The sequence below is a fragment of the Tetrahymena thermophila genome (genome assembly GCF_000189635.1).
Source record: "Tetrahymena thermophila SB210 genomic scaffold scf_8253817, whole genome shotgun sequence".
In the NCBI taxonomy this organism is placed as follows: Eukaryota; Ciliophora; class Oligohymenophorea; order Hymenostomatida; family Tetrahymenidae; genus Tetrahymena; species Tetrahymena thermophila.
This window is the reverse complement of record NW_002475927.1, coordinates 49870-70297: the sequence shown is the minus strand read 5'-3', so window position 1 is coordinate 70297 and position 20428 is coordinate 49870. Positions and strand designations below refer to the sequence as shown.

Below are 20428 nucleotides of genomic sequence, written 5' to 3'. Positions count from 1 at the left end.
ATTTTTTTTATTTGGAATTTCTCTTGATTAATTAGTATGTATTTGCATAAAAAACTTTAGTCTTTTGTAAAACATTAAAAATAGCTATTTTTCTTTCAAAAAGTACCGATAATGGCTGTTTTTGATTTCTAAATTGTTTTAACTGCCTAGTTAGCATCAATCATGTCCTTCTCAGAATGTCTATTTAACTATTGTACTTTACTCTTAAATGTATAGATATCTTAATCAACATTCTCAAGGAACCAATCGCATTTTCTTAAAATTAAATTAGGATCAGGTACTGATAACTAACCAGGACCGAAGGAAGAGCTAGCATCCTTTTCGTTGTTAAATAGTAGCTATTCTTATTTTTCATGGAATTATTTTGCATGACTGTTAATATTTTATTATAAACCATCAATTTCAGACAGTATTTTATTAGTCATCCATTATGCTCCCTCCATAAAGATAGCTTTTTAGGCATGATCGCCATACTTGTGTAGTTCCATATTTGCAACCTTTTTCTTTAAGACATCATTTTATTATTCGCTTCTCTTTTTACTTTTATGCAATTCTTTGTTAATTTTTAAGGTTTCATTAACATAGTGAGTACCAGGAGGATTTCTCCTTTCTCTTTAAGCAAAAGCTTCTCTGTTCTCTTTATATGCCTGCTTAAGTTAGTTTTGCAATCTTTAAATAGTTACTTTAGCTTAATGTTCATCATAAGTAGGGTTAAATGCCAATTATCTTCTTAAACTAGCAGTTTCACTAGCTGCACTTCCCTTCACACGCTTAAGCAATCTCTACTCTCTTTTTGACCAAATTTTATTTAATTCGAAGAGTAGCTACTCAATTAATGTGTCAGTTAATTCCCCATTGTATTTTAATCTAAATTCATGTGCAAATCTAAAAGCTTCTTCAGGTACCCATAACAGCTTTTCATCTTCAACCCATTAATTTTCTCCTGTTTTGGGGCATTAACAAGGTCTTATAAATTTGCAATGAGTATGACATTTTGCATCAACATAAGTACGAGCTTTGATATCTTTTAAGTAACGAATTGAGTGGCTAGAATCGTCAGCAATATCCTTATTTTATAGAATAAGTTAAATTTTAATCTTTGATAAATTAAATTTGATTATCTAAGATTTAAATTGTATCTATATTTATTAGCTTCCAAAATAAAATAATAATTTGAATTTAATGAAGCTGAATAACATTTATTTTAATTTTTATTAATGTTAAAATACTATTTAAAATAATATTTATGAAGTTTTAATTTGTAAAATAAATTACTGCAAATTCCTTATATTCCTCAGTGTTACGCAACATATCAAGGAGCCTTTGCACATCACCTCTCAAGTGCTCTACTTCAACCATAAAGGTTCCTTCTGCCTTATGAGAAAGCTTGGACATATCAAGTTCATGAGATTTCTGTTAAAGGTCTCTACGTAATTTTTAATTTTCTTCTTAAAGGTTTTAAATTTCTTTATCTAGGGTCAAGCAACGATCAAAATTTTTCTCTTGAGTAACTGTTACAACTTTTAACTTATCATTTCTTTCATCAAGAAGATTTTTTAATCTTTTAATTTCATTGTCTTTATGCTCCAATTCACGTTGAACAGTGTATGTATGACTTCTAGCATTTTCAAGGAATTAATTGTGGCCAGAAGCTAACTCATGATAGCGGTTGTTTAAATCATTCACTTAAGCTCCTTTCCAGCCTGCAGTATCGCCCATTTTAAGGAGAATTTCTTTAGTGCGACTCAATTCATTCTCTGTGAGAGTAAGTCTATTATATAAATTATCGTTTTCTTAATTAGAGCGATGCAACTGATCTTCTAACTCACGAATTCTCTATCTTAGAATTCCATTTTACTAGTCAACTTGAGCATATTCATAATTTCCTTGATAATTTGGTTCTTGGTTTGCAAAATTTCCAGTAGATTGGCCCTAATTAGCTCTTGGTCCTCCAAGATTATTATTTTTTGGGATGGTTTATTAATTTGATGAACCAGTAAATCTAGCAGGATTTTCTTAATAATCTTGCTACTTTTAGAAGTTTGCATTTCCTCCAAATTACCCTTACTAATCTTGGTATGCCTAACGACTCATTTTCAATGAAGGATCAAAATTTAAATTTTGAATAGTTTTAATTATTTGTTATAAGTTATTTGTATTTGTTATGCTTAATAATAATGACTCTTTTCAAAATCTACTGATTATGTATTAGAAAGTGTTTCTTTTTTATTTATTTATTTAATATGCTTTTTTTTTTACAGTTGGATATTCCTAGTTTTTCCTTTTATTTTTCAAATTATTTAACTTGATTTTTCATAAATAAATAGTCAATATTTAAAAGTTAGGTAATTAATAACAAGTGAGAGATATGGCTAAAAAATTTGAAAAAAATTATGTGACAATACTATTCTCTATTTGATTAGCATCAAATAAATAAATAAGTATTTATATTTATTTTTCAATCCAATCCATGAACAAATAGATAGAAATAAGCTTTATAACTAAATAATGATTATTTTTTTAATTTGCTTTTAATTCCTAATAAAATTAATTATTTATAATATATATTTTACTCACTCATTCTAATTTTATTGGTTAAAATAATTTTTGAATTCTTAACATTAATTTATTAATTAATTAACTAAACAAATACTATTAATTAGAAAAACAATAATGGGATTTACAAATAAAAAATTACTTATTAAAAAAATTATTAATTTTGTTAAAAGATTTTACAATAGATGAGATATTAATGATTTTAATAAGCTTTAACTTCAAATAATTGTAAACTACCAAATTTTAATAAAAGTCCTTTTTTTATTAGAATAGTTTATCTAATTATATTTCTCTTAATTTAAAATTTAAAAAGGATGGTTAACTTTTACTAAAACAACAAACAAAAAATCTTATTACTCATCTATTTATTTTAGAGTGCATAAAGGATAATTAGTAAATCAATAAATAAATAAACGACCGAGTAAATAATATTTATATTTATGATATGATAAGCTAAATAAAAAACGTGAATGAGATAGATGAGATAAAAAACATGCAACGAATATTTAAATAAATCTAGTCCGTTAGTAAGTTGTAATTTTTCATGCATAAATAATTATTTTGCTGTTTAATTTTGTAAAAGATAAATTATTTTATAATTATAACTTTTATATAGCACACACTTAAAGTTGGTTGGTTAGTTGTTTGGTTTGTTGGTCTTTTGGTAATTAATTTTTTTACATCAAAAAATTAGCTTAATTTTTAATAAAACTATTTTTTTTTCTCTTCAGTATTTATTTTTGTGTTTAATAAGTTAAGGTTGGCATTTTCTTTTCTCATTTTTTATTCGTTTTAAATTATTTTCTTAGAGCAGCATCTTATCTTTAAACTTATTCCATTTCTTCTTTTGCTTTTTAAGCTGGCATAAGTGCCATCATGCTAAGTAATTATAAATCTGAACGGTTTGAGCTATCGCTTTTTAAAAGATTTTTTTAGTGATGAAGCTTTAGTGGGAGGGCAACTCTATAATCCCAATAACGCTCATTATCAATTTAAATATATCCCATGTAAGAACCAGATATTTGAGATACAATCTAGCCGTTTTAAGTAATTTATCCTTCCAAATAGTCAGTTGGTTTCTTTTTAACTTTGCCAACAACTACTGTTCCTACTAAACCATTCTTTTAGTCAACAAAAGTTAGAGTTCCTTTTGACTCCAATTTTAATGTACCTATAAATGTTCCTGAATAGTTTTCTTCACCAAAATTATAAGTTATTTTTTATCCGTCTTTGAATACTACTGTACGAGAGCCAGTATTTTTGAGAGTAAGAGAATTCATTCCTGCTTTTGTTTCATAAACATAATGGCCATAGCAAACATACCCCTTTTCAGGACCTACGCAATAAAAAGAAGTAATTGGTGGATGATGGCTAATTTATTCACAATATACTTCTGTGCCATCCTAGTAACAACCTTAGAATGTTTCACCTAAAATTGGATTTAAAGGCTTCAAAAAAGTGCAATTTACGTAGAAATTAGCAATTGTTGCAGTAATAACTAATTTCATGCGCTCAATAGGTGAGTTTGATTGCGCAGCCTTAGAAAAATAAATTGGGAAAAAGCAAGTACCACGCCCTGCTCTTTCAAGTGCTGATTAGGCTACTGAACACTTTATTGGGAAGGATACACGAGTTAAATTTAAATCACCAGAAAGTAATTTTTTTCCTATTTCAGATAATACATGCTTTCCTACTGAACGAATAGTACTAACCATTTTTTGATTTGTGCACTCCTTTCCTCCATCTTTGTTGGCAATATTGCTTCGAGGCTCATCTTTGTATTACATATTTATTTTTAGATTCTACGAAAATTTTTCTATCTGTTCCTTTGTCATATCTTCATGAGGAACTTCTGTATTTATAAAATTTTATAAACACTCTAAGTTTTCCATACCTCTTCAAATACTTATCTCCCTTTTAATCTAACCTACGTCTATATTTTTATATAAACCTATTATTTCTCTTAACTCTAATTAATTTCTTAAAATTTAATATCAATAAATTTTTAGTTAATTTCTTTATGAGTTTACTATATAACATTCAAAACAAATTTATACAATTAAGATTGTGGAATGTTAAATCATTTAAAGATAATTAGCTTTTTAGTTTATTTTACTTTTTATTCCTTTGATGAATTTTTTATCGCCTCTAAAAATAAGGAAACGTGAAACTATCTAATATCTTTCATTCTCAAAATTAGATTCTATTTAATCTCTTTTACGATATCTCCCACCTGTATTTTTGTTTGATTTTACTTATTAATAACATTTTATAATTTATGAAGAAACCTTTTTGTTTTTTTGATTTGAGTATAAAAGAAATTAGCTATTTTTTTTAATAATTTAAAATTAATTTTGATTAATTCATTCTTAAGAATTTAAAAATATAAAAACTGTATTTAAATTATCATAAATATTAAAATTAAAAATATAATGAAATATTATTTAAAAAAAAAAGATTTTATTTTTATTTGCTCAATTTAATCTAAAAAACAATGTTTAAGTGATCTTATACATAATTTTAAAACTCATACTACATTAAAGCTGATTAGATGATATAATCTTTTTAAATTATAACCTATAAATTTAGTTTAATTATCCAGAATATCTACTGAAATTGAATAAATTTATATAAAAAATGTTTTATTAACTTTAAATTAATGCAAAAGGAATTTTTTATTAAAAATGATTTAACTTTTAGATTTATTTTAATTAATTTATATTTAAAAATCTAAAATTAACTATTATTAATTTCCTATTTTTAATAGAATTTTGAACATTTTTATCTTAACCTTGTTTCATATATAAAAATTTGAAAGTTTTTATTTTTTCAATTTGTTGGAATAAAAAGTGGTTATTAAAAATTCTTAAGCTTATCAATCAAAAAGGGAAGTATTCATATTCAATTACTAAAATAATTTTAGTTGGGTTTATAATTTACAAAATTTAAGATTTATTTTTATTTTTATATGAATAAGCAAACCAAAATTTATTTTTCAAAAAAAAAGTATTGAAAATTAATAAAAAATAAAACTGTGTCTTTCATTCTTATAAAACAAAAGGACTTAATAGATATTCATAAAAATAATCATGAAATTTTTGATTTTATTTTGAAAGAAAATGAAGAATTTGCTAAGACTATTTTTAATGAATTTCTATTTTTATTATGGATATTTTTAGTTTATGATTACAATTCAAAAGTAGAAAAAAATAAATACTTATTTGATAATTAACTGCGAAAAAAGCTGAATATTTAATTTATCGTTAATATTTGTAACAAAAACGAAAATCTTATTAAATACATTATAAATATTCAGCAGAGCAAAATTAAGTTTTCTACTAATTTAGGAGAATTATCTATGTTAATAATTTTTTTAATAGGAATAAGATATTTATCTAACAAATTTGTGATACAAATACCTACCATATAAATAAATAAAATATTAAGTGTAATTTATTTAAGCAATATGTTTAGCGATGGAATTTCTAACTTTTATTACCAAACCAAACCTACATGATAAAAAATCAAATGATTTAGTCTTATAGTACAATATGTATAATTAATGGTATATAAATACTGAATTAATTTATTAGGATTTAAGAGATTTAAATTTGAATGGTTGTATATAGAAATTAATTGATTTCTATGCTTAACGATTTGAAATAATTTTTATACTAATAATTAATGAAGATTATAATTTAATTTATTGTGAAATATAATCATCTATTTTATTATTTCTCTTCAGTGATTATTTCAAATTGTCTATTCTTTTTTATATAAATTTATTTGATTTTATTTTGTTAATTATTCAACAGATTTTATCATTCATGCATTAGAAGGTAAGATATGATTAAGGTCTTTTAAAATTTTGTAATTAATTAAAAATATGCTGATAAATTCTGTAAAAATTATTTAAAAATAAGCTCAAGCGTAATAGATTTCAAATCAATTGGGGGGATTTTAAAGGGTAATATAAAACGAATGAAAAAATATCATTGTAAAAAGATGTTTTTAAGATTTCATAAAAAAATGAATATATTTCTCAGTGAAACTCCCTCCTCATCTCTAAATATCTGAGTGTTAAAATTAAATATACATTTAAATATAGAAAAGATAATTAAATAAAAAATTTTATTTATCAAAATGGAGTTTTTTAATAAAATAGCTAAAAATAAATATATTTAATTTAGCTTTTATTTTTTAAAATTTAAAAAAAAGTTGTTTTTTATAGACTTTGAAATTCACTATTTATCTATTTTACTTTTTTAATTTTGTAAATAAAAACTAATGCAAATTAAAAAAATAAATAATGTCAAATATCACTCATATTCCACCTATTTAAATTAGACTTTTACAAATTACATTGAATTGTAAAACTTAAAGAAATTAAACAATAAACTTATTCAAAAATTTGTTAAATAAAAGAATATCAAATTTTTCAAGATAAAATTTACAATATAAAATGTGTTGTTGCTTTAGTCCTCATCTCAAAGCTCTGCTGCGCAAAAATTGGATTTTATGGAAAAGAAACTACAAATCTTCTTGCTGTGAAATTAGTCTTCCAATTTTATTTATATTGCTGTTAATGGCATTAAGGTCCTAGATTTCCAAAAATAATCTACCTGAATAATCTTTCTTAGATAATCCATACCCGGTTTTTCCTACTTCATCTCCATCATCAAATGCATTTAAGTAAATATAAATTTATTTATTTATTTTAAGCTTAAAAATTCCAAATATTTTAAAAAAGTTATTGCAACGATTTATCAAATGGAGGAGGTAAAGTTGTTCTAATACCAAATATTGACATTACACAAAAAATAGCAGCTCAGCTTTAATGTAAAAATAATTTTAAAATTAAAATTGCATACTAAAATAAAAATAAAAAAAAACAGAGTTTCCCAATATTGCAAATTCTATCACATATATGCAGTCTAATGAATAGCTTGATGATTAAGTAACTTCTAGCAAGTATGGTTTTTCATACGATAGAGTTTGTTTTGCTATTGTGTTTAACTAATATGCAAATAACAATTACGAATACTATCTTAGATTTAATTCTTCAGATAGCAGAGTTCCTGAAACGTTTTTAGGAAACTATGAAAATACTTTTAAAAAGTAAAATAATTGTTAGCAATATAATTCATAATTGATAAAATAAAATATTATTTAAAAGGTAATAACTCAATCTGAATGATATGTATAATGATAACGGATTTACAGCAATTGTAAATATAATCTCCAATGTTATTTTACAAAAAGAGCAGAGCAATCAAAATCTTGTTATTACACCTTACACAGTCCCTATGAAATAGGAAAAATAAATTTCAGATAGTTTTTATGATACTGTTGGTAGTAATGTTAACATATACTTAGTATTACCTCTGATTATCACATTTTTGCGAATGACTAATAGCATTTTGATAGAAAAAGAAAAAAAAATTAGAGAAGGTATGAAAATGATGGGAATGGGTAATGCTTCTTTCTACATGTCTTGGATTATTACATATGCTATTATTTACTTAATAATTTCTGTTATAGTCTCAGCTCTTCTCTTGGTCAATATTTATGATGGAGGAAGCTTCATTTTCTTGCTGGTTTGGCATTACTTATTTTGCTTAACCTTACTATTTTAAAGTTTGTTTGTTACTGTTTTCTTCACAAGAGCACGCATAGGATTACTAGCCTCTATGATATTTTTCCTATTACAACTTATATTATTCTGGTCATTTAACTTTAATAATGTAATATTTATTCTTCTTAAAAAATTTACAATAAATATTTTTAATTTATTTCTCAATAATTTTATAATTAAATAAAAAAAATAATAGATATCCTAAACAAAAATTTAAAGTATCGCTTTAAGTCCTCACACTGCTGCTTCTATCTCAGCTTCACATTTTGCCTTTTTCTAATCTAATAAAAATACTATTGACTTTGGCATATTAGATAAAACATTTAGCAACTACTATGAAGGATTTACTTTCATCTCGTTCATACTTAATATAGTTGTATTCGGTATTTTATTCCTCTACTTAGATTAAGTGTTCCCTAATGAGTTTGGTAGTAAAAAACATCCATTGTTTTTCTTAGGAATCGGTAATCATGATTCCAAGGATGATAAAAATGAACTTCTGGTATAATCAGAAAACAGCAAAACTGTGTTTGAGCCAGTAGATGCAGCATTAAGAACCTAAGCTGAAAATAATTAGGCTTTAGTTATTAAAGGATTAGTGAAAATTTTTAATACAAATGGAGGACAAAAGAGAGCCGTTGATAATTTATCATTAGAAATGTATAATAGTTAAGTTTTCTCATTTTTAGGACATAATGGAGCTGGAAAAACTACTACTATCTCAATGATAACAGGACTTCTTAACCCTACAGAAGGTGAAATAAAAGTCAAAGGTTTGGATGTTCGTTCGCAAATGGGAGACATAAGAAAAATTATGGGTGTTTGTCCTCAACATGATATTTTATTTGATGATTTGACAGTAAAAGAACATTTGGAATTATATAGTAATCTTAAAGGCGTTCCTTAAAATGAATAATAGAAGGCTATTTCTAAAATCATTCAAGATGTTGATTTAACTGAAAAAACAAACTATCTTAGCAAAAGTCTTTCTGGTGGATAAAAGAGAAAACTATCAGTCGCTATTGCATTTATTGGTGGTAGCTAAGTAATTTTATTAGATGAGCCTACAAGTGGAATGGATGTTGAAGCTCGTAGACATATTTGGGATATGCTTAAAAACTATAAATAAGACAAAATTGTGATATTGACTACCCACTTTATGGACGAAGCCGATTATTTAGGTGATAGAATAGGTATTATATCTGATGGAAATTTAAAGTGTGTTGGCTCTAGCATTTTCTTAAAAACAAAATATGGTAAAGGTTATAATTTTACATTTGTGAAGACTGAAAATACATCCCCATCTGAACCTCTCATCAAATTTATGAAAGACAACATGCCAGAAAGTGATTTGATTAGCGATGTTTCTGCTGAAATCGCTTTCTAAGTTCCCTTAAAAAATATATCGTTATTCCGTAACTTCTTTACACTTTTAGAATAATAAAAGTAGTAGCTACATGTTAGATCTTATGGTATATCAATTACTACATTAGAATAGGTTTTCTTGAGTGTTGCAAGTGAAAATAACAATCACAATAAGCATGTTGAAAAAAAATAATCTCTGAAAGTTGATGACTTTAACTTAAATTAAGTAAGAGTTAAGGGAGAATTTAATATATTTTGGACTCATTTTAAGGCTTTGTGCTTAAAAAGAATAAGATATTTCAAGAGAGACTTAGGAGGTTTTTTCTGCGAAATCTTTTTACCTATTATAATTATAGTAATTGGCATGAGTCTTAATAAGCTTTCAACTTTAGTAGATCAACCAAAATAGGTATTGACTCCTGAACTTTACTCTAAAACTTATATGACATATTCAGGTAGCCCTAACAATTATCAAAACTTTGTGGATAGCATTCCTACTTATGGATCAAATTCATTTAATAAAGTTCAAGATCCTGCAGTTACTTTAGCTCAGCTAGATAGCAACTTCTTTGCAAAGAAAAGTTTAGAAAATAAATTTGCTGTTTTCTACTAATATGATAGCTCAAAACCTGAAACATATGTTTATACATCAATACTAAACACATAAAATGGTGATATAGGTCCATTAAGTATTAATGTAATCAATAACGGAATCATTAATTCTATAACAAAAAAACAGATCATTATAACTCCATACAATTCCCCTTTGAAAAACAGCTATTACACAACTCAGTAAATTTATATTTGATTAAATTCGTTATTTTAATATTTTAATTTAATAACAGAATGAGTACAGCATCTAGTGGTATTTCCGCAGCATTAATGTTCTCTATCGGTTTAAGTTTCATACCAGCTAGTATCATTACTTTTATTGTTAGAGAAAGAGAAGAGCAGATTAAACATTAATAAATTGTTTCTGGTGTCTCAGTTTTTGCCTATTGGGTTTCTAACTTTTTTGTTGATTTTGTTAAATATTTGGTCCCTGGAATTATTTGCCCTTTGTTTGCTTTAGCCTTTTCAGTCAATTCTTTAACTGAAGATGGAGTTTTTTCATGTTTTTACATTTTATTTATTCTCTACGGTCCTGCTATAATTCTATTTACTTACGCATTTAGTTTCACTTCAAAGAACTATGGAAATGCTTAATTAGGATCTTTCTTCTTACATTTTGTCTTTGGTTGCATTATTTCTATTACATTATTCTTTTTAAGAATCATTCCCCCTACTGCTTAAGCTTCAAAGATCATATGCTGGTTTGTTCGTTTAATACCTTCTCTTAGTTTTGGTTTAGGTATTATTAATATGACTTCAAGATCGATTTACTAAGTCTTAGATAACTCTCCTACAAAAGAATCTGCCTGGGCTATTAGTATAGCTGGAGGTGACATTCTTATGATTGGACTCTCAGTAATATTCTATAGTATTGTAATTTGGCTTATCGAGAAATTCCACAGTCTACAAATGTTTAATAAAGAAACAGATATTCCTTATTAACCTAAAAAGATAGACAGCGATGTTTAATAAGAAATTGAAAATGTTAAAACTTCTGATCCCAATGATTACGTAATTCATGTTAATGGATTAAGAAAAGTCTTTATTGAAAACAAAAGCAATTACAAAGTAGCAGTTGATAATATAAACTTCTGTATTAAAAATGGCGAAGTATTTAGTTTGCTTGGTGTTAATGGTGCAGGTAAGACAACAACCATGAGAATGCTAACAGGAGACGAATAAATTGTTACTGGCAAGGCTCATATACAAGGATTTAAAATTCCTGATTAAATAAAAGATGCTTAGCAATATATTGGATATTGCCCTTAATTTGATGCCCTTTTAGACAATTTAACATCACGCGAACATCTTGAACTTTATGCAGCTATTAAAGGAATTCCATCTGACTTAATTCCGTAATTAGTTGAACAAAAACTTGATGAAATGAATTTAAGATAATTTGAAAATATCTGTGCAGGTACTTATAGTGGTGGTAATAAGAGAAAATTATCAGTAGCAATTGCAATGTTAGGTAATCCGCCTATTGTATTTTTGGATGAACCTTCTACAGGTATGGATCCAGGTAATAGAAGATTTATGTGGGATGTTATTAGCAGAATCTCTACTGAGCGTAAAAGATCTTCAATTATTTTAACAACTCATTCAATGGAAGAAGCAGAAGCGTTGTCAACTAAAGTTGGTATTATGGTAGCAGGTAATTTCCAATGCATGGGTAGTGTTTAGCACTTAAAAAATAAATTTGGAAATGGATATGAAATTGATATTAGAACAGAACTGCCTACAAAGTAAGAAATATAAGAATTGGCAAGAGATACTGATATCAAAATGTAAGTTGGAGTAACTCAAATTAGAGAGTATTTGAGCAAAATTAATGCCTTAGATATTTATAATACAATAAAGCCTGACGGATTTTGTGCCTAATTATATTATGAACTTTAAAGAAAAGATTAAACTTAAGGTATTGATGCTAAGTTAATATTAGAATTCGTAGCTATGTTTAGAAAGACATAAAAAGTAGAGGAATACTTGAAAAAAACATTTGGGGGTTTCTCATTGATTGAGTAATTTAACAATTTCTCAAGATATAGAATATAATCTTAATAAACTATTGGAGAGATTTTCAGTATGCTTTATGAGAATGAGAAGTAATTACATTTTAACTAATACACAGTTAATTAACCAACACTGGAATAAATATTTAATTACATGGCTAAACACGCAGAAAACACAACGACTGCAGATTTTGCTTAAAAGCAAAACTAATAATAATAATAATAGCACATATAGTAGATAGAGTTAAGATAAACCAATTAATATTAAGGTCAAAATAGCAAAAACAACCACTTCTTACTTCCTTAAAATTTGGAAGCAATAGAATTGGACTAGGTTTAAATTAAGTAATAGCAATAAATAAACCATAATCAAAAGAGATATTGATTTACTTACTATTTTAATAGTTTAGTTTATTTGTTATAAAATGAATTTTAATCTATCTAAAATAAAATTTTTTTTTTGTGTCTGTCAAATAAATTACTAATTTGCATTTAATTATTCTAAAATTATTTATTTCAAATCTTGTTATATGTATCTAGTATCCAAATAACAAGATAAGATAAAAAAAACTAAAAAATACAAATTTATAAAAAAAATTATACTTATCTAATTTATGTGGTTAGCTTATTCAAATATTTTATATTTTTTTAAATGAAATAATTAAAATATTTCTAAAAAATGTTTTTAAAATTTTGATCAAAAAATTATTTAACATATTAACAATTTTAGCATTTTTATAGCTTAATTCTTTAATAAGTTAGTTCATTTAATTAACTATGAATTGTTATTAAATTTATTTATTTTCTTTAGAGTTTAATTTATTTTAATCAATTATATTTTGAATTAGCTTTATTTTAATATTATTATTATTCCAGTAATTAGCTTTTTTATTGTTTTTAGATAAATAATTTAAATTTATTTTTTACACTTAATATTCTAAAATTTTAAAATTGAAAATTAAAATAGATTGAAATTCTTTTTAATTTATCTGATGATAAAATAATTAATAGCTTGAAGTAGAAAGGTACTTGTTTAAATAATTTATTATAAAACTGATAAAATCCTTCAAATATCTTTAATTTAAACTAAAAAAAAATGTAAATATTTAAATAAATATCTGAATTTTTGGACGCAATTTAAAAATGTTTTAACTTTTTTGAATGTCTTAATAAAATAGCTAAAAATGAGATAATGAATAATAATTAATAAAATAAAAATTTTTTATTTATTTTGTGATTTATTTAAAGTAGATTACTGAGCCATACTGACTGAAGTTATCAATAAACTAAGAAATATCAATCTTTGTTAACTTCTTAAAAATTGAGTTTATATCTTAATGTTTTTTATACTATATTAAAACTAAAAAAGTATACATATTACTCCTAAAGCTGATAAATATTGATGTATTTTGAATATTTAATTTATGTAATTCTGAAATCTTTAGATTTTAAAATTGATGTAAACACACTATATTTTTTATGAATTTAATAAATCTGATTAAGTAGTAAATTATCTATATACAGCTAGAAATATATTACCTAAAAAACTACAAATTATTTGTAATTATGAAATTTTATTCTGATAGTTAAGCAGTAAAAATAATATCATCTATTTCATTATTTTTGAAATCTAGATTAAGAATTCGCCAGATTAAAAAAGCTAATTACTCCTTTTCTCATAAATAATATCTTGCATTTCAATCATGATTAAATTAATATTAACTGGCATTATTTACTATAATTTATTTCAATTATTTAATAAAAAAAAAGTTTAAAAGCTAAAACTCATACATATATATGTGCTGCTCAAGAAAAAATAATCACCTAAAAGCTCTACTTAAAAAAAATTGGATTATTACTAAAAGAAATAAATGTACAACATTTTGTGAGATATTTTTGCCTGCTATTTTTGTCTTATAATTTTTTATGTTAAGGCAATAAGTAGATATAAAAGATCTACCATAATAATCCTTTTTAAATCAAACTAAAATAATCTATCCTGACTTTTCTGATTCTTCATCTTAAACCATGTTTAAGTAATTTAATACTGGTATTAATTAATATCTTATACTTAGTTATTAAATAATATAGGCACTGCTCTGATTTAGGTTCAAGCGGAGGATAAATTGCAATATTTCCCGAAGACAACCTCACTTAGCAGATAGCGCAAGAACTTAAAAGTAAATCTTTAAGTTTAAGAGATTTTTTTTAATACAAAATATTATTTTAATAGAAAACTAATACATTAACAGTTAAGGTGTTATATTTATGAAGTCTGCTAATGCTTTGGAAGATTTAGTATAATCAAGCAGCTATGGTGATTCAAAAAATAAAATTTGTTTTGGAATTGAGTTTAATACTGTCTCTAATGGGTTATATGATTATTCTATCAGATACAACATATCTAAAATTCCTGATTAATATGAATATAATTAATAAAATCAATATGTTAAGTAATATAAATGATTTTTATAACATTTTTTATCCAATTTTAATTTAAAAATAGACAACAATTAGATTATTTTAACACTTACATAGAAAATGGTTTTATTCATTTGATGAATTTGATTTCGAACGTAATTTAGACCAATGAAGCCTCATAATCACAACAAGTAATGAAAATAGTCCCACATTTACTGCCAATGATGCAATAAAAATAATAAGAAGATAAATTTTATAATACAGCTGGATAAAGCACTAACTTTTATATCGTCCTTCCTCTTATTGTATTTTATTTAAGAATGACTAATGGAGTTCTGATGGAAAAAGAAAAAAAAATTAGAGAAGGTATGAAAATGATGGGAATGGATAATTTTTAATTTTATTAATCTTGGATTGTTACGTACACCATCAAGAATATTTTTATATCTATTTTAATTGCTGCTTTATTGAATGGATGTATTTTTAAAGATGCAAGTTTTCTATTCTTATTTTGTCTTTACAACCTCTTTGGTTAAGTTCTTATTTTTCAAGGCTTATTTATTTCAACTTTCTTTTCGAGAGCTCGTATTGGATTATTAGCTGCTATGGTTTTTTTCCTTGGATAATTCATAGCATTCATGTCAATAGATATTAAATCAGTAATTTAATTTAAATTTTAAATATAAATTCATTTTTATTCTTAAATTAATTATTTAAAAGGCATCATCTGACACTCTTACTAAGATATCTCTAATTCCTCATACAGGAATATCTTTGTCAGTTTCTCATTTCTTGTACTTTTAATCAAATGGATAGAGCATAGACTTTAGTATTTTGAATTAAAGTTTTAATGGATATAAGTAGTACTTTACCTTTGTCTCTCTATAGATTAATTTAGTTGTCTTTAGTCTTCTTTTCTTTTATTTCGACAAAGTGTTTCCTAATGAATTCGGAATCAAATCTCATCCACTATTTTTTTTGGGTATGAAATATGGGAAAAAAGTAGAAAAAAAATCTAAAAAAAATCATAAAACTAAAAATGTAGAACTTATCTAAGATCTATATAATCGTAGCAGTGAAGAAGATGAAGAATAAGATGAAAATGTACTTTAAGAAGAAGTCGATGGAGTTTTAAGAGCTTAGATTAAGAATGATTAAGCCATTGTCATTAAAAATCTTCAAAAAGTATTTCATAGTGATGGCAAAGAAAAAAAGGCTGTTAATGGACTAAACTTAGAAATGTTTAATAGCTAAATTTTTTCATTTTTAGGACATAACGGTGCTGGTAAAACTACAACAATTTCTATGATTAATGGTTTAATAGAACCAACTTCTGGATTAATAAAAATAAAAGGACACGATGTTTAAACATAAATGGAAGAAATAAGAAAAAGTCTCGGTGTTTGTCCTTAACATGATGTATTGTTTGACGATTTGACTGTTAAAGAGCACTTGGAATTATTTGCAAATATAAAAAATATGCCAATATAAGAGCAAGAAGCTGCAATATAAAAAATCATATAAGATGTTGATTTGGTAGAAAAAACAAATTATTTAAGTAAAAATTTATCTGGAGGCTAAAAAAGAAAGCTATCTGTAGCTATTGCTTTTATTGGTAATATTTTTAAAAATTATTAAACATATTTATTGATACTAATTTATTTTGATATAGGTGGAAGTGATGTTATCTTACTTGATGAACCTACAAGTGGCATGGATGTGGAGGCTCGTCGACACATTTGGGATGTCCTTAAGAATTATAAATAGGATAAAATAATTATTTTAACAACGCATTTTATGGATGAAGCTGATTTTTTGGGAGATAGAATAGGTATCATTTCTGATGGTAAGTTAAAATGTGTTGGCTCAAGTATATTCTTAAAAGAAAATTATGGAAATGGATTTAATATCACATTTGTCAAATAAGAAAATACTTCTCCAAGCAAACCTCTCATAAAATATGTCAAGCAAAACCTCTCTGATTGTGAATTAATAAGCGATGTTTCAGCTGAAGTTGCGTTTTAAGTGCCAAAAACAAACGTTGACAAATTTTCGGAGTTTTTCACAAAACTAGAAAGAAATAAAGATTCATTATTTGTCAGGTCTTATGGTATATCTGTAACCACTCTAGAGCAAGTTTTTTTGAAAGTAGCAAGTGAAAATAACAATTTTACAAAGCAGATCAATAAAAAGTAGTCAAAATAAAAGGAAATTGATGATTTCGATTTAAGTAAAGTGAGAATAAAAGGAGGATTTAGTATATTTTCATAGCATTTTTCAGCATTACTTAAAAAAAGATTTCACTGCTTTAAGAGAGATATTGGAGGATTATTTTGTGAAGTAATTATCCCAGCTGCCTTAATTATTTTAGGTCTACTTCTTTCTACTTCAATAAGTGTAAGCTTAACTCCGACTATTGTATTAACTCCAGACTCTCTCACATCACCTACTTATATGTATGGTTCTGAAGTTAGTTCTTAATAGGATTATTTCAGTAAGCTGCCTCTTTTAACAAAGACAGTTATGTAACCAATATTGTCTACAACTAATTTAATAGAATAATTTGATTCTTAGATGCTTTAGAAAAGAAATGTTGATCTAAAATTTGGTGTTTACACAAAAGCTGACTTTATTGATAGCAATAATAAACAGATAAATTATTACTCTTTCATAAACACCTAAACAGAAAATTCTATAGCTATAAGTCTAAATATCTTAAATACATAAATTATTAATTAACAAACTGGAAAATCTATCTAAATTATTCCTAGAAACAAACCACTTCCATACACTATTAAGCAAAAGAAGTAATATTAATTTTATTTTTATTTAGATGTGAAATGCTTAAATTATTTATTATATTAATAGTGCTAATTAAATTGCAAATGGAATTACCATAGCTATGATCTTTAATATAGGATTAGCATTCATCCCAGCAAGTTTAATTGTCTTCATAGTAAAAGAAAGAGAAACACAAGTTAAACACTAGTAAATAGTTTCAGGAGTATCGAGATTTTCTTATTGGACATCTAATTTATTTATGGATGTTGTAAAGTATTTAATACCTGCTTTGACCTGCCCTTGGCTTGCTTACGCTTTTTAAGTTACTTCTTTAACTGATAGCTCTGTCTTTTATGTCTTCTATATTATTTTTATTTTATACGGACCAGCGATCATACTTTTTACTTATGTCTTTAGCTTTTTAGTTAAGAATTATGGAAACGGATAACTATTCTCATTCTTCATGCATATTTTGTTTGGCTGTGTTTTATCTATTACTGTTATGATTTTGAGAGTCGTTTTCTCATTGGATAATAAAGGAATTGAGGCTTTAGCTTGGGTTTTGCGTTTCATTCCTTCTTTTTGCTTTAGTTTTAGTATTTTAAATTTAACATCTAGAGATTTATATGCTTTATCTTCTACGGATGGAAAAGCACTTGATCCTTTAGATCTTAAAATTGCTGGTGGAGATTTGTTGGCTATGTGCTTACAGATAGTTATTTTTGGGTTACTATTGGTAATCATTGAAAAATTTGGAAAAAGAAAGCTTTTTTCAAAAGAATCAAATATTCCTTTCTAACCTAAAAAATTGGATAATGATGTTGAAGAGGAAAACGAGAGAGTTGCTTAATCAGATCCTAATGATTTTGTTGTATATGTTTAAGGATTAAGGAAGGTATTTTATGAGAGTGGCTCATAATATAAGGTTGCAGTAGATAACTTAAATTTTGCAATTTAAAATGGTGAAGTCTTCTGTTTGCTTGGTGTTAACGGTGCAGGTAAAACAACGACTATGAGAATGCTTACAGGAGACGAGCCTATAGTGAATGGTAATGCCTATATATAGGGATATAAAATTCCTGAGGAGCTAGTTCATGCATAATAATATATTGGATATTGCCCTTAATTTGATGCACTGCTGGACAAGTTAACAGCAAGAGAACATTTAGAGCTTTATGCAGCTATTAAAGGTATACCAAAAGATATGATAGCTCCTTTAGTGGAAAAAAAACTTGATGAGATGAACTTAAGGTAATTTGAAAACATATGTGCAGGCACATACAGTGGTGGTAACAAACGCAAACTTTCAGTTGCAATAGCTATGCTAGGAAATCCTCCAATTGTATTTTTAGATGAACCCTCTACAGGAATGGATCCAGGTAATAGAAGATTTATGTGGGATGTTATAAGCAGGATCTCAACATAGAGGAAATAGTCATCTATTATTCTTACAACTCATTCAATGGAAGAAGCAGAAGCTCTCTCAACTAAAGTTGGTATTATGGTTGCTGGTAACTTTTAGTGTATGGGAAGTGTTTAGCATCTCAAAAGTAAATTTGGAGAAGGATATGAAATAGATATTAAAACAACACTACCCACTAATAAATAAATAAACAAATTTTCTAAGACAGTTAATATGAAATAATAAGTAAAGAGAACAGATTTGAAAGACTTTTTATTTCATGTCAATATGTAAAATATGCTATATCAGATAACAGAAAAAGGTTTTTGCTCATAGTTGCATTATGAATTTTTGAAAAATGAAGAAAAGGGATAAGGAGTTGAGCCTAGGTTGATTATAGAATTTGGGCTAATGTTCCAAAAAACTCTTAAAGTTTAAGAATTTATCAATTAAAAATTTGGTGAATTTACTATAATTGAACAATTTAACAATTTTACTAGATATAGAATTTTTTCTGAAAAGAGTATAGGGGAAATTTTTGGTATTTTTCACTCAGTCTAGGAGGAACTCGATGTTAATCATTACACAGTAAATTAGCCTACTCTTGAATAGATTTTCAACTAAATAGCTAAAAAGGCTAATTAATAATCTTAGAATAAATAAGAAGCAAACTAGCCTAGAGATCCTTAAAATTTAAAAAAAGATAAGAAAAAAGTAAAAAATTAAGCTAGTGATGAAGAAGATATAGAAATGTAAAAATTAGTAATCAGCAAAAAAGAAAAGTCAAGAAAGAAGGTTAAAGCTTCCTAGCAGGAAGAAATAACTTAAGATACTAATGAAAAGAAGAAAATTTCCTAAAAGAAGAGTAGTTCTAAAAATAAAAAAATAGAAAAAGAAAGAAGTGATCCTGAGGACTATCATATGGAATCTGAATAATCTTTTACTGATTATTATAATGACAGAGAAAAGCTTTTTATTTATCAGGATACATCAAGCAAGAAAAATGAAAAAACTGTGGAAAGTTTAAAGTAAATAAAAAATGGAAATAGTAAAACAAATAAAAATAATTTTATAAAATAAGTTGTTTCTGAAAATTAAAGCATTGATTAAATTTAAGACAACAAATTAAATAATAATACTTCATAAGATAAAAATGATAATACACTCCAAACATATCATCAAAGTAAATAAGGTTAGCAAGATAATATCTATTATAATAATAATTCAAACTAAGATAATCAATATGAGGATTACAATAACAACATCTATCTATAATAAAATTAAATACATTAAAATGGATACAATTATCAATAGTATTAATATAGTTAGAATAACTCAAATTAATAAGACTATGAATCTAATTTTAACTAAAATAATTATGGATATAACAATAACTAAAATTAATCAGATTTCTAAGATGATTTTTAGCAATAACCAATAAACGGAGAGGCATAAAAAAGCAGCAAGCAAGGCAAAAGTGAAAAATAGAGCAAGAGTAGTAAAAAGACTTAGAAAAATTGAGATAAATAAATAAATGAAATTTGATTGTACTTAATTTTTATGTTATAATTAAGGTGTTGTAAAATTTGAAATATAATTTATTATTAATGCAATGTTTTCTACATTTATAAATTAGAGATAGAT

General features: G+C 25.4%; 4 protein-coding genes across 4 annotated transcripts; 2 read left to right on the top strand and 2 right to left on the bottom strand. All coding sequences in view use genetic code 6, as the record gives it.

Annotated features, from left to right (window-relative positions):
* Nucleotides 1-95: 95 nt before the first annotated feature.
* On the bottom strand, nt 96-2094 carry TTHERM_00919590 (hypothetical protein; the record flags this gene model as incomplete). Its single annotated transcript, XM_001027852.3, has 2 exons — nt 96-1067; nt 1276-2094. 2 exons carry the CDS (start codon nt 2092-2094, stop codon nt 96-98), a joined length of 1791 nt encoding a protein of 596 aa, XP_001027852.2.
* Nucleotides 2095-3332: 1238 nt separating this feature from the next.
* On the bottom strand, nt 3333-4448 carry TTHERM_00919580 (oxysterol-binding protein; the record flags this gene model as incomplete). Its single annotated transcript, XM_001027851.3, has 1 exon — nt 3333-4448. One exon carries the CDS (start codon nt 4446-4448, stop codon nt 3333-3335), a length of 1116 nt encoding a protein of 371 aa, XP_001027851.1.
* Nucleotides 4449-7018: 2570 nt separating this feature from the next.
* TTHERM_00919560 (ABC transporter family protein) lies at nt 7019-12565 on the top strand (the record flags this gene model as incomplete). Its single annotated transcript, XM_001027849.1, has 6 exons — nt 7019-7248; nt 7307-7395; nt 7452-7674; nt 7733-8300; nt 8388-10348; nt 10402-12565. 6 exons carry the CDS (start codon nt 7019-7021, stop codon nt 12563-12565), a joined length of 5235 nt encoding a protein of 1744 aa, XP_001027849.1.
* A 1365-nt stretch (nt 12566-13930) lies between these two features.
* Nucleotides 13931-20380, top strand: TTHERM_00919550 (ABC transporter family protein). The gene is made up of 7 exons (XM_001027848.3): nt 13931-14216; nt 14272-14360; nt 14414-14633; nt 14687-15260; nt 15322-16216; nt 16274-17408; nt 17470-20380. Exons 1-7 carry the CDS (start codon nt 13978-13980, stop codon nt 20303-20305), a joined length of 5988 nt encoding a protein of 1995 aa, XP_001027848.2. The 5' UTR covers nt 13931-13977; the 3' UTR covers nt 20306-20380.
* Nucleotides 20381-20428: the final 48 nt, after the last annotated feature.